At 42.1% G+C, this 15,752-nt stretch overlaps 1 protein-coding gene across 8 annotated transcripts in view; it reads right to left on the bottom strand.

The window, feature by feature from the left end:
* Positions 1 to 15,752, bottom strand: part of armc2 (armadillo repeat containing 2) — a 204,365-nt gene that overhangs the window by 163,189 nt on the left and 25,424 nt on the right. For all 8 annotated transcript variants that reach the window (XM_041188576.1, XM_041188579.1, XM_041188577.1 and 5 more), the window contains exon 5: positions 14,412 to 14,607. In XM_041188576.1, the coding sequence (XP_041044510.1) occupies positions 14,412 to 14,607 (196 nt within the window). The remainder of the gene's footprint in view (positions 1 to 14,411; positions 14,608 to 15,752) is intronic.

Here is a 15,752-nt window from a genome sequence, read left to right on the forward strand (position 1 = left end):
CTTTCTGGAACAATGCTGTTCAGTCCACAAGTATGATGCCAAGCTTCTGGTGGCCTGTCACTTAAATTCTCCACCTTGCTCTCATGCTGACATCTCTGTCCTCGGCCTACTAATGTGTCCAGTGGAGCTCAACACGAAGTCAGGGAACAGCACCTCATCTTTCGATTAAGCACTTTACAGCCTTCTGAACTCAACATCGAGTTCAACAATGTCAGACTGTAATCTCTGCCTCTATTTTATTTCCTTTTCTTTGCATGTTTCAGTCTTAGTCTTGTTTTTCTCTTGTTTTTGCTTTTGTACAGCAGTTGTTCATTATTCTGTCACTTACAACTCCTCAGGATACATCTTTCGTTTCTTTATTTGGTCCCCCATTCCTACTCCATTTGGCTCTGCCGAACCAAACATCTCCCGTCCTCTGCATAATCACCGGCTTTTGCTTTGTTCTTTTATCATCCTCCCCCATTTTCCTACTTAAAACCCCACAACTATAAGTTAAAGGTTATAGGAAGCAGGCAAGAAAGTGATGATCATATTACATTTCTAACTTTTCTCAGTTGTGATGAAAGATCATTAGCCTGAAATGTTAACCCTGTTTCTCTGCCCACCAGAGCTGCCAGAGCTACTGAGTATTCCAGCATTGTCTCTTTTATTTATTGCCTTAGCAAAGGCCTGGATACAAATCACTCAGCTGCCCTCTCAACCCCTGGTTGTAATATAACCACGTGGTTCCAATTCCTTCCAGCATCGGCTTTGGTCCATTGATGTGAGCTTGCACCAAGCCACGTCATCTATAGCCCAAAACTGCAAGACCCTGTTCATTGTTTGACAAGAGTACAGATCAAAGAATCAGGAGTGGAAATCAGCAAGCCCCATTCATGGCACTCACCATTTTCTGCCTATTAAGATTAATGATTGGAAAATTGGATGTATTCTGAGTGATTATGAGTAAGATTATATACTGGGATGAATTCTTACAATTTCATGGATTATATCTTTTGAATGTTTTAATCTTTTTGCAGAGCAAGTAATAATATTCATACCGCCAATATTGTTCAATATTTAGCTCAAAGTGATGCTTCAAATCTCCTTGATGGAGAGAAATAAGCAAAACAATAAAATATTCACTGCCCCTTAACAGTATATTAAGGAATTATTCCTGCTTCCATCCTCCAGCTGATGAAGTCTCTCCCTCAAGGCCCCACAAACCCAACAGACTTGACAATTTCAAGAATCTTATGCTCATTTTCAAATCCGTCCACTGTCTCATTTCAACCCACCCAAACAATCTTCCCTGCCAGTTCTTCAGCTGCAGGTGGGTACTTCTCTTAATAGCCTCCAGAGAAGTGCAAATACCATTGAGCATGGTCCATCCTGTAACTTGCCCCATCAGAGCAGCTTGGGAAGAAGGAGGGACTTAAAATCACCATAAAACTAAAAATACTGTGTAAAATTAAAGGAAAGAGGGAAAGGAAAAAATTGCTGGAAATACTTAAAGGGTCAGGCAGCATCTGTGGAGAGAAATAGTTCATGTTCAGAAATTCAGAAATCTTAACTCTGTTCCTCTCCACAGGTGCTGCCTGACCTGCTGAGTGTTTACAGCATTTTTTGTTTTTGTTTCAGATTTCAAGTATTTGCAGTGTTTTTTAGTATTAAAAAAGGGAAGATTTAGGGGAAGGTTAAGAATTACTTTCATGATTGTTTACGGCAATATAACAAATACATGCAAAATAATGCTTCCCATTGTGCTTTTTCCTTTAAAAAAGAGAAATTAGTAAATTACTTTGTACAGAAAGTACTCTTTTCATGTTTTCTTTCTCCTTTAATTTTATTTCTTACCCACTCCTTACAGTTCTACCATCCCACCATGAATCGTTAGGAGTGAGGTGGAACTGCAAACCTATTCCCAGATCTTGGTAAACATAGCTCTCTATGTAGTGACTTTTGGATATATTGCGAGAGTTGCTTAGGGTGGCTACCTCAGATTCCCCATTCTCTGCAGTGATAAACTAATTGATACTTTCCATGGATAGTACGTACAAGAAATTGAAAACTGACATGTGCAAAATTATGAGGACACCAGCCTATGACAATACGCAATAACGAAGGCCCAATACACAATCATGGTGTTAACGTTTTGATGAAAATTAATCGAGAGTTTACATTCAGACACAACTATCAATGTTTCCAAGGGTATGCCTTCAAGTTCAAAAGGCAATATATACAGAAAAGAAAACTAATAGATTCCTAAACAGCGGATTATGATCCCCAGTGAGTTCACAAGATGAGATTTTGGGGTCACAAGGTCCAAAGCAGCAATGGCTACCGCGGAGCTCGGACTGATTTCTAACAGCTACAAGGTCCCCTTAAATCCTTGTGGTTCTTTCTATTGGCACACATGGCCTAATGGACTGCTCTCAGAGGCCCAAATGTTGCTGCAAAAAAATCCTATAAATAGGTAGGTGTTCATTTTTTTTGCAGAAATTCTGCTTTTCATCAACTCTCGCAATGCTCAACTCCTGTTCTGCCCAACTTAACAACTGAAGTTTCCCCACCCCTCCACTCAATAACTGAAGTCTCCCTACCACCAGCCCTGCCCTCACCCTGCTCATCAGCTCTCTTGTCTCCCAAATTTTTACTTGGGGGGGGTCACACCAGGAAAATGTTTGGGAAGCACTGACCTATGGCCTTTGGGTGAAGCTTGAAGGCTAATCTGATTTGGACCAGACAATACAATTCAATTCCATTTTAAAGTCTGTATTTTCATTATAAATTCCTATGTCCCATTCATAATGGAAATTGTCTACATAAACTTGGCAACGTTGTAATTATTTCCTCCTGCCACAGGAAAAGTCACAGAATTTTTATATTATTTATATTGTAACTAATATAATTTATTCAGCAAAATCGGCAGCTCCATTTGTTAGTTTGTAAATAAAAAAAATGTAACTGGCATTAAAAGTACTTTTACAAGAAACATCCCATTCAGTAAGCAACTGGCTAAGAGGTCTATCAAGTTGCCATAGTACATTAAACTGTAATTAGAAACACAGTAAATGTTTAACTGTTGCAAAACACCTCATATTAAGTTAGAGTGTGTGCCAAAATATGAGTTGATTAAAGTGCAAAATGATAAATCAAATGCTATAATCAGCTCAAGGTCCACTCTTCTAACAGAATTTTTGCAGTTAAGCAGTAGAAAGTTCATACTACCTCAGTATACAGTTCCTTTAATATTCAACAAATAATCAATGCAAATTGATTTGCAACCATTTTAATTGCATACCTATTGTCCTGTATAAAAATAAATAGACATTTTTACAGCCTTATTTAGGATGGGATTTTTAAAAAAAATCTAACATAATCTGCGATATGAAGAGTTTTTAAAAATTCACTACTGGAACATGGTCACGATGACATATATTGCTCTCACTCTCTTGCCCTGAGAAGGTGCTTCCTGAACTGCTACAGTACAGCAGTTTTGATTCAACTGGGCAGGTTGCTAGACAACTTCAGAGGGCAGGTAAGGGTCAACAACATAGATGCAGGACTTGAGTATCACATAGGCCAAACTGAATAAGGAAAAGGACAGTCCAACAACTTCAAAGCCATTTTCATTAATTCCATAACCACAGTTCGGGAAGCCCTGCCATAAATGTTTGGACTGCTTATACAATGCCAGATAAGAATAATGTTTAAAATTCTGATCACGTTTTCTTAAAAGTAATGGATTGGTAGAACTATATAGTTAGATAGTTGCTTGAATCTATTAGTTTTTTTCCTGTACATATTGCCTTTTTAACTTGAAAGTACACCCTTGGAAACATTGATAGTTGTATCTCAATGTAAACTCTCAATGCAAAACGTTAACACCATAGTTGTATATTGGGCCTTCATTATTGCGTATTGTCATAGACTGGTGCCCTCATAATTTTGCAAATGTCAGTTTTCAATTTCTTGTACGTACTATCCATGGAAAGCATCAATTAGTTTATCACTGCAGAGAATGGGGAATCTGAGGTAGACACCCTAAGCAACTCTCACAATATATCAAAAAGTCACTACATAGAGAGCCACGTTTCCCAAGATCTGGGAATAGGTTTCCAGTCCCGTCTGTTAAGAAAACAAGAAATTGTAATATTTTTCTTCTGTTAATAACCCTGTCATGTTTCTTATGGACTAGAAGACAGGCTGTTGAGATGTAAATATGGTAATTAGAGTAAGAGCCAGAGAGACTGCAAGAGTCTAAAGCCAACAGTGAGAAGTGGTTTTGATATGTTAATGAACCAAGAGGAACTTCAATCAGAGTTTTAAGCAAAATAATAACAGGAGTAGTTATGGATTGAATTGTTTTAGTTCAAAAGGGGATATATGTAGATTGTAAAAAAGTGTAAGTAAATAAGGTAAAGATAGAGTAAGTTTATTTTTTTAAGAACTTAAGAGCTAAAGTAAAGAAGAGTCTAATCAAGTCTGGGAAGAAAGCATTTCTAAAGAGACTGGTTGAGACAATAGAGAGATCAAAGGGAAGGAACACATATAAGGAAGTACTGAAGACTGTGAGGGGGGGTAGCTGTCTAAATCTCTCACAACACAGTGTGAACAAGGCTGATCGGGAGACAAAAACAAAAAACTGCGGATGCTGAAATCCAAAACAAAAACAGAAACAGAAATACCTGGAAAAACTCAGCAGGTCTGGCAGCATCGGCGGAGAAGAGCACAGTTGACGTTTCGAGTCCTCATGACCCTTCAACAGAACTGATTGGGAGAACCAGTTGCTGTCAGCCTCAGAGGACACCGCAAGGAAAAAGGACACTGTGTGGTAAAAATTACTGGAATTCTATAGATTTTGAAAATCTATTAGGATAGTTGCTGAATAGAAAAGAGGAGGTTTAGCTCTGAGGGTAATTAAGATCTTGTGGAATTGTTTTAAAGTAATGTTTATTGTGTGAAGCCATTCTTATGTTAAGTGTAAATGTGTTTCTTTTTGATTTATTTTTTTAATAAATGTTTACTATAAAATCATCACAAGTAGTCAGGGACATCATTTCCTGCTACTATACAAATTGCAAAACCCACTTTGGCAGCTATTTCAAGTTTCCCTTTGGGATTTGGGCAGCTCTGCATTTACCCTCAGCCATGCCATAACACACCTCACTCCTAAGGATTCCTGATAGGATGGTAGAGCTGTAAGGAGTGAACCAGAAATAAAATTAAGGGAAACATGAAAACAGTACTTCTTTTAAAAACAAAATCCAAATTCACAAACTTCTTTGGTGAGGTGCAAAAACTCTCTTTGATATTATTGGCACAGTAACATAAACACTGTCAAACTGAAAGTGATCACCAACTGCTTGAGGATTATTGATAATACACTGGAACATCTGTGTATCTATACTGGGACAGCATTATTTAACACTGCTAGTGTTTAAGTTCAATATCAATTTTAATTTAAAGGCAGGGAAACTTCATAGGAACTTGTGGATACATTTTGCCAATTACCTCAAGATTCTGACAGTAGGGTCATTTCCAGATTGCGCGGATGGAAAGATTTCTACAGCAACCTTCCAAAATGCAGCTAATTCATGTCAGTGCTGTGGGGTGGTGAGGAGGGGGTGTGGCGAGATCAACCAATAAAGGACGCGGGCTGAAGTTAATGCAGGCAGGGAGCTTGAGGGCACCATTTTAAAAGGGACTCTACAGCATTCATACCAGCTGCACACTGTTATGGACGGGCGAGAGATGGTAGGATGGTTTGCCCTTTTTCCATCTCTTGACTGACCAAAGACAGGTGTGTTCTTAAACAGAACAAAAAGTGTTTTGACCCACCCTGTGTTGTGACGGTTAAGAATAGACAAATGACAGGTTTTTTCATAAGTTTTTTAAAAAAGGGTAAATGTTTATTACTCAACACTCGAAATGTATTCGCAATCACACCTGCTCTCTCACGCACATGCATGCACACAACACGCACACACATGCGTGCACAAGCACGCACAATAAAAGACGGCGATTACAAAAAGGTAGCATGCACTGAGGTCTTAAAAAGCCAAAAATTCACTTTCTTGAGATGAAGTTTTGAAACCTGCAATTCCATTTCAGTCCACTGAAGAAACAGAGTCTGAAAGTTGACAAAGACAAATTTGCAGTGGTGTACTGCTTGCAATAGGAGGTTTCTCTTGCTTTACTCCAATCGAGGTGCAGTCGAATCACAGTATCGAAAACCTGGTTTAATTCTTCAGACAGGTAAAAGCCAGCCTAAATTCCCTGCCTCTTGGAGGGTCCTGTTCCTCTGCTGGTCTGGACTTTCTCTCCCTCCTGTTGCCCCCAAAATGTGTCTTATTAAATGTTATCAGAAATTTGGCTTCTGTCATGTGATCATAGTATCTATTTTTCATCGTGATCACAAAATGGTCTCCAACGACCTGGCCATTGACATGCAATAGCGACTGAATTTCACTATGAAAAGTTTGTAAGGCCATTGTGAACCAGTTTCTGTAAATATTTGGATAAGGGCAGCCATTAATCCACAGGAGAGATTTGCTGCATTTTAATGACTTCTCAATGAGATGTCCCATAGGTTTGTTTGCATGTTAATGTAATATCCAGATATGCAGGCCATCTCTAGGGCCTTGTGTAGTTCCAAGAAATTGGCAAGAAAGGAAAAAGTCACTTGATGTCTTAACTCAGTTTGGTTTTTAAAAATAAGGTGTCAATTCTCCACAACTCTATAAACCCATGAAGCTGTATTGCATGAGCATGACAACATGGAGAAGGCTGCAGAAGGGATGCAGTGAAAGGCAGTAAGTGGGATGATGGATGGCAGTGCGCGCAAGAGTGGTTCCACACTTTAATGGCGACTCCCTTAGGATGTTCCTGTGGTGCAAGAAAGGAGAGGTACTATTCCAAGAGGATGGGAGGAGAAAACCTGGCTGGAGGTGACTGCAGAACTGTGCAGCTGCAGGATTGTGGCATGGACCTTGATGCAATGTCGGAAGCACTTCTGTGACCGAGTGAGGGATGGCAAGGTGAGTGGCATGAGCTGGCAAGTTGGCAGTCCTGCATGGATAAAAGCACCCACGGTATATGTAGCACCTTGGATGACCCATGCACAGGAACACAACAAGAACCAATGTGTGTACCAAGACAGAAGGTAGCACTACACCAGAGCACCATGGCCAATCATTAGCGCTTGCTGCTGTGCCAAGCTTGGATGAATGTATGATTCTGAAGGTGCACCATCACATCTGTCCAGTGCATCCTTCAAGAGTGAAAATACTCACATCAGTACGGCATGAAGTGCGGTTAGAATGGGTGACACCAGCTGCACGGCACATGCACAGGAGTAGGTGATGGAGGCAATGACAGCTGCGGCCAGTCCCCATCAGAGGACAGGCTGCAATGCTCAGCTCCCCACAGATGCTGAGATTCAGGGGCCATCAACGAAGCAGGTGCTTACAGAGCAGCATCAGGAAATGGTTGGACATCTGTCAGTCAATCTAAGTTCCTAGGAGTTGTTTGTTCCGATATGCACACGATGGAGTTCATCCATGCCATGAGTGGTTCCATGTCTCTGGCCTTTGATCGCATGGTGTCCTCCATTGAGAGGGTGGCAACATTCATGTGGCAGACCAACAAGTGTATTCAAGAGACATGCACAATCTCCAAATCATCGCACCAACCTTCAGGGATCTTGAGCATGGGCTGGCGTGATGGCTCAAAGGTGCATCGACCAGTTACCAGGTGATAGAAAATTCCTAGTAAGCAGGGGAATGCAGATGAGCCGTAAAAGGTTGAGGAACAGATAGCTAAAGGTGATGGCAGCTCTGCTTAAGACCCCTCTGGCCATTACCCAGATGCTGCTTCCTGCAATGATGACAGAGGCTTCCACTTTTTTTTTATTCATTCATGGATTGTGGGCATCACTGGCTAGACCAGCATTTATTGCCCATCCCTAAATGCCCTTGAGAAGGTGGTGGTGAGCCGCCCCCTTGAACCGCTGCAATCCATGTGTTGTAGGAACACCCAAGGTGCTGTTAGGAAGGGAGTCCCAGGATTTTGACCCAGCAACAGTGAAGGAACGGCAATATAGTTCCAAGTCAGAATGGTAAATGGCTTGGAGGGGAACGTGAAATTGGTCGTGTTCCCATGCATCTGCTGCCCTTATCTTTCTAGGTGGTAGAAGTCGCATGTTTGGAATGTGCTGTAGAAGGAGCCTTTTAACATTTAACTGAACTTTACTGTAAGGTATGTTTCTTCCAAACTTAGGTGGGGATAAACAAGCTCTACTGGAGAGCAGCTGTAATTAGTTAATTAGCTAACTAGTCTAACCTGGTTTCTTTTAATGCAACAGAGCTGACTCTTTTAAGTTTCAGACAGCATAAGTATAGGGGTTTGAGTGCAGCTTGAACTGAGTGAGAAGCTAGGATTTTGATTAGTGAGGGAATCTTAAGGACCAACCTGCTTCTGGAAATTTCATCTTGTCTGCACTTAGCATTTAACTGAAATTTACCATGGAAGTAAAGTTAAGGTAAGGCAGGACAGCTCAGCTGAGTGGAATGTGTCTCCTGTGGGATATGGGATGTTGTGGACACACCATTTGTACTGCATAAACACATCTGCAGTAAGTGCCACTGACTGTGAAAGCTTGAGCTCTGGGTTTTGGAACTCGAGCAGTGGCTCAAGTCACTGTGGTGCACCTGGGAGGCTTGGAACTATGCCTACCGCAGTTTAGGAATGTACAGGCAGACAGGGAATGGGTGACCACCAGGCAGTCTAAAAGAACCAGGCAGGTAGTGCAGGAGTCCCTGGAGATGAGCTCACTTGCTTGTTTTCCATTTTGGATACTGGTGCAGGTGAAGGTTCTTCAGAGGAGTGCAGCAACAGCCAAGTCTGTGGCACCATGGGTGACTCAGATGCACAGGAGGGCAGAAAGAAGAGAGGGAGGGCACTAATGATAAGGGATTTGTTAGTCAGGGGAACAGATAGGCCATAGATGTGACTCCAGGATGATGTGTTGCCTCCCTGGTGCCAGGGTCAAGGCTGTCACACAATGGCTGCAGGATATTCTTCTGGGGGAGGGTGAACAGCCAGATGTCGTGGTCCACATTGGTACCAACGACATAGGTAGGAAGGGGGATGAGGGCAGATTTTAGGGAGCTAGGAAAGAAATTAAAAAGCAGGAGCTCAAAAGCAATAATCTCAGGAATACTCCCAGTACCACATACTAGTGACCATAGAAATAGGAGGATTGAGTGATTGAACACGTGGCTGGAGAATTGGTGTAGGAGGGAGAGCATCAGATTTCTGAGGCATTGGGACTGGATCTGGAGCATGTACAAGATGGACAGGTTGCACCTTAGCAAGACTGGAACTAACAACTTTGCAGAGAGATTTGCTACATCAGTTGGGGAGGGTTTACACTAGATTGGCAGGGGGTGAGAACCTGAGAGGGAGTTCAGATTGGAGGGAAGCAAAACTGGTGACAGGGAATGGAAAAGTAGTAAACAAAATTAGAAAGCGGACAAAATGCAAGCATTACATAGGATCAGAATGCAAAAAAATGTTAAAAAGACGAAGTTAAGAGCGCGCTAGCTGAATACACGCAGCATTTGCGACAAGGTAGATGATTTGAAAGTGCAAATACGGATAGGTGGGTTTGATTTAATTACCATTACGGAGATGAGGTGACGGGATGATCAGGACTGGGAGCTGAATATTCAGGGATATTCGTCATTTAGGAAGGATAGATGGAGGGGAAAAGGAGGTAGGGTAGCACTGTTAATAAGGGAGTACAATAATGAGAGGGAATCTTAGATTGAAGGATCAAGACATAGAATCAGTTTGGGTGGAGTTAAGAAATAGCAAGGGATGGTAAATATTGGTGAGAGTTATTTATAGGCTTTAATGGTAATGTTGGGCACCATATAAATCAGGAAATTAGAGATGTGTGTAACATGGGTAATACAGTAATAATGGGTGACTTCAATTTACTTATAGACTGGGTAAACTTAACTAGCACTAATGCTGTGGAGGTTGAATTCTGAGAGTGTGTATGAGATAGGTTTCTGGAGCTGTTCGTTGAGGAACCAACTAGGGATTGGGCTATTTTAGATTTAGTATTTTCTAATGAGAAAAAGCTAATTAATAAACTTGCTGTAAAACAGGCATTAGGATACGGTGACCATAATATGATAGAGTTTTACATTAAGTTTGAAAGTGATATAGTTCATTCTGAAACTAGGGTCCTAAATCGGAACCAGGGAAATTATGAAGGTATGAGCAAGTTGGCTACGGTGGATTAGGAAAATACATTAAAAGATTTGATGGTAGACAGGCAATGGCTAGTACTTAAAGAAGTATTACATGGCCTACAACAAATATATATTCCTCTAAGACACAAAAGCCCAACAGGAAAGGTGAATCAACTATGGCTAACAAAAGAAGTTAAAGATTGCATTAGGTCAAAGGAAATGGTTTACAAGGCTGCCAGAAAGAGTGGTAAAAGGATTGAAAACAATTTAGAATCCAGCAATGGATGACCAAGAAACTGATAATGAAAGGGAAGAGAGAATATGAATGCAAGCTAGTGAGCAACATAAAAACAGACTAAAAGTTTCTTTAGGTATGTCCAGATGAGAACATGAAGCAATTTATTTATAATTTTATTACGATTTTTTAATGATAATTTTTATTATATTTTTATATATTTTATAATTTATCAATTTTGCTTCCAATTTCCACCCCTTTCTCACCTTTATATTGTCCATCTCCAACACTTCCTTTCCCTTCCTTGAGCTCTCTGTCTCCAAGTCTGGTGATGGAACGTCTACCAATATTCATTACAAGCTCACCAACTCCCACAGCTACCTCATCTACAGCCCCTCCACACCCTGCTTCCTGTAAGGACTCTATCCAATTCTCCCAGTTCCTCTGCATCCATCACATCAGTTCTCATGATGCTACCTTCAAAAACAACACTTCTGACATGTCGTCCTTTTTTCTTAACCAAGGGTTCGCCCCACTGTGGTTGACAGGGCTTTCAACCATGTCCAACCCATTTCCCACACCTCTGCCCTCACCCCTTCCCCTCCCTCCCAGAACCATATCCTCACTTTTCACCCCACCAGCCTCCGCATTCAAAGGATCATCCTCTGCCATTTCCGCCAACTCCAGCATGATGCCACCACCAAACACATCTTCCCCTTACTCCCCAATATCAGCATTCTGTAGGGACTGTTCCTTCCATGATACCCTGGTCCACTCCTCCATCACCCTTAACTCCTCATCACCTTCCCACAGCAAATCGCAGAAGGTGCAACACCTGCCCTTTTACCTCCTCCTTCCTCCCCATCCAAGGCCCCAAATACTCCTTTCAGGTGAAGCAGTGCTTCACTTGGACTTTCTTCAATTTGCTCTACTATATTCACTGCTCCCAATGTGGTCTCCTCTATACCAAGGAGACTAAACTTAGACTGGGTGACCACTTTACAGAACACCTTCGCCAAGTCCGCAAGCATGACCAAGACCTTCATGTCGCTTGCCATTTCAACACACCATCTTGCACTCATGCACACGTCTGTCCTTGGCCTACTGCAATGTTCCAATGAAGCCCAGTGAAAACTGGAGGAACAGCACCTCTTCTTTGGATTAGGCACTTTACAGCCTACTGGATTTAACATTGAGTTCAACAAATTCAGGCCATGAACTCTCTCTTCCATTTTTACCCCTTTTCTAATCCAATTTTCAAATTTTTATATTTTTTATTTCTTACTCATCTTTTTCTATTTTTAAATTTTTTATCCCCATTTTTAATTCTTTTTCCCCAACCCTCCCCCAACCCCCATAGGGCCATCTATCACTTGCTTCTATGTTGTACTTTCACAGAGCGCTAACCCTTGTTCTGCTGTTAACACATTCTGCCATCTTACCTTCATTCCATTATCAGCACCTTTTTTAGTCTTTAACACTACCATTAACACTACCTTTGTCTTGTACCAACTACATCTTTTTCAATCTCTTCTGAGCTATGACCTATCCCTGATCTTCTATTTTGCTCCACTTTCCCCACTCCCTCTTAAACAGTATAAATCCATCACATTTCTATTTTTCTTTAGCTCTGAAGAAGAATCATAAGGACTTGAAAATATTAACTCTGTTTCTCTCTCCACAGATGCTGCCAGACCTGCTGAGTTTTTCCAGTATTTTTTGTTTTCGTTTCAGATTTCCAGCATCTGCAGTATTTTGCCTTTTATTATACAGGAGTAAAGATGTCTGGCTGCAATTGCATAGAGCCTTTGTCGACCACACCTGGAGTATTGTGTACAGTTTTGGTCTCCTTATCTAAGGACGGATGTATTTGCCAAAGAGGGAGTGCAACGGAAGTCTACCAGACTAATCCCTCGAATGGCAGGGTTGTTTTCTGAAGAAATTACAAAACTGGGCCTGTATTCTCTAGGGTTTCGAAGAATCAGAGATGATCTCATTGAAACTTACAAAATTCTTACAGGGTGTTACAGTGTAGATGTGGATAGGGAGTCTAGAACCAGGGGACACGATCTCCAGAATCTGTTTGAATGGTGAAGCAGGTTTGACAGGCCAAATGGCCTACTCCTGCAGAGATTATTGGCCTTCAACAGCCACAACCATCTTTGTGCTAGATATTACCAGTGGAAAGATTTCCCCCTGATGCCCATTGACTTCAGTTCTTCTAGAGCTCCTTGATGCAACACTCAGTCAAATGTGGCCTGATGTCACTTTCACCTCACCTCTCTTGTCTGTGTTCGACAAAGGCTGTAATGAGGTAGGAGCTGAGTGGCCCTGATGGAATCCAAACTGATTAAGGTGACACAGCCCGTGCTCAGGTCCTCAAGGGCCCTGCAACCAGAGGTAGCCCCCAACCATGGGCATTTAATGCACTTGAGTAGCAAGGGGAGCTGGCTGTCCCCACATCAGCCTCAGGTGCACTGCAGCATCATGTAGAAGCAATCAGAAGAGAACACATAAAACAAAATTGCATTTATAAAGCATTTTTTCACAACCATTTTACAGCCAATGAAATATTTTTATAGTGTTGTCACCTCAGCGGCAGCCAATTTGCACTCAACCTTTTTGCTATATGGGATCAGCTGGGGGCATTTGTGGAATCTCACAATCTGCTGCCCTTCATTGCATAAAGCAGGTGATGGATGCCTTGTTCATGAGGGCAGGGGATACATAATGTTCCAGACCAATAATGCAAATCAGTCCGAGAGGCAGATTGGCTTTGGAGCAATGACAGGATTCCCCATTGATTTAGGGGTGATAGACTACATGCATATTGCCAAAGTGCCCTCACAGTGCCCAGGTACTTTTGTCAACAACAATGGGTCCTGCTTCCTCCATGTGCAGATCATTCCTCTTTCTCACTCTCCTCCTGACTGAAGGAGGCACCACACCACACACCATCCTGACTTGGAACTATAATCGCTGTTCCTTCACCATTGCTGGGTCAAAATCCAGGAATTCCCTCCCTATCAGCTGTTCAAGAAGACAACTCACCACCTTCTTAAGGGCAATTAAGAGTAGGCAATAAATACTGGCCTAGCCAGCGATGCTCACACCCCATGAATGAATAAATTAAATAAAAGGTGATCTCTGAATGCAAGGTGCACATCTCCCCTTGCAGCCTTCAAACCTCAATGGACGTCAAAGCCCTTGCCTTGTCTGGCCTTGCAGCAGGTAAGGTGGGAGGAAAGCTTCAGTAATTGTTCTTCCACACAGTAATTCCTTTATATTGCATTCCTTTCCAATGGCAGCCATGAGTCTTACTGCTTAGAAACTACACTTCTTATTGCCTGATAATTACAGACAACAATCACATCACACTGTGTTTTTACCTCAGTGTTGCTGGCAAGCCGCTTAAGCTCCGAGAGACCCATGTGCCTTCAAGAAAATTCCAAAACTCTGCACAAAAACCATTGTTAATAACTATGTTAACTGCCTCAAATGAATGCCTGCTGCTGGTCATCGGACTCTACATACCAACCTTGGAAAACTTGACCAGCGACAGAACAATGTCAAGGTGCAGCTCCGATGTGTTCTCCTACTATTTTCACATCTCAGCAGTCTTCAACCTCATTCCCATGGTAAAATTCAGTCCTTGTTTTCAATAAATCCACAATGTGGCTGTGTTGACAATGGCTCACTCATTTACAAAAGAACCATGCCAACAGTTAACAGGAACACGGAGTCTAAGATCAGAATTTTTCTTATAAATCAGGACAGCTGAAAATTTTGCAACACTGATTCATCAACAGCTTACTATATAATTGTACTTTGGACAGAAAATTATCAGTTCACTTCCAAATACTCTGTCTGGCAACGTGCTTTAATAAATAATAGTAACTTCAATCAAAATATTTAGATCATACACGTACCTGCCAAGGCTGGTCTGTGTTGATAGTAAGCCCACATGTTCCCTCATCCTGCTAGGCAAGATCATCTCTTCTCCCCCACATTCTGTGTTCTTATTTGCTAAGTCTTTTGTATTAAACTGTGATAAGGCAGATTCATCAGCATCAAGTGAGAAGCCTTTAATGTTGAGCGAGGAATCTGAATTTAACCTCTTTATTGCTGCAAGAGAAACATAAAACGTTGCACTATTTGGCTTCAACCCACAATCAGACACCCAGGGCCGGATTTTCACTACTGAGGCAGGTAGCTCGAATTGGGAAACTTCTCTACTCGGCAGACCCGAAATCAGACCGACTCCGTGAAAATCTGGGCCTCAGATCCCGATATTCGCATGGATACGGGGAGGGAATGTCAGCGGCCAGGAAGCTCAAATTGCCTGGAAAGGAGGTTCGTCTCTACTTAATGACAGAAAACTATTAGAATTTTTTCTATTCCATTTCCTGCTTCACAGTTGGCCAGATTGAGATTGCAGGCTAGGGTGTTGGAGGGGGTGGGCAGGAGGGAGAGATGGGAGGGGAGGGGGTGGGTAGGAAGGAAAGATGGGAGGGGAGTGGTGCAAAGGGATAACGGGGGTGGGTGGCAGAGAATGCAGCAGTAGAAGATGATGTGATCGGGGTGACCAATTCTTATAAAATGAAATAAGGGACACTGACTGTGGGGAGGAAAGGGTCTTGGTGACCATGAGGTGTTGGTGATTGTGAGTGTGGAGAAGTGGGGGGGGGGGGAGGTGGGGGGAGAGTGGGGTTTGGTAAGCATGAGAGTGTGGTCGGGTGTGGGGGGGGGTGGGGGGTGGTAGTTGCAACATGAGAGGGAGTGGTAGGGGGTGGTTGGTCTTGAGACCATAATAGCGAAGGGAGCAGGGGGTGAAGTTAAAATCAACTAAAACTTACTACTCATTTTGCCAAGTCACAACATTTATCATCTCTCTGCTGGCTAACTCACTCACTTGCAGTCCTGCTCGAATTACTCAAAATCATCCTCAGCCTCCCACAGGCTATCCTAGAAATGTGGGACAAAAGATGTCCAACACGGGACAAATAGTCAAAATAAGGAAACATCCCTTAAAATAGGGGATAGTTGGTCACCCTGCGCTTGAGGGACCAGTGGAATTACCTCTGTTCCTCCTAGCCCACAAGCTGGAAAAATACTTTCCTGCTAGATCTGGCATTTTCTCCATCCAGCTGCTGATGTCTCATCCAGTTTGCAGAATTACATTCAAATGGCTGCCAAAATATGAAGCACTGAATCTCATTTAAATATTTTAATCATTGACCCGGTTCTCTAGAGTGAGTTACTCAGATACT

This window comes from Carcharodon carcharias, chromosome 5 (genome assembly GCF_017639515.1).
Source record: "Carcharodon carcharias isolate sCarCar2 chromosome 5, sCarCar2.pri, whole genome shotgun sequence".
NCBI lineage: Eukaryota > Metazoa > Chordata > Chondrichthyes > Lamniformes > Lamnidae > Carcharodon > Carcharodon carcharias.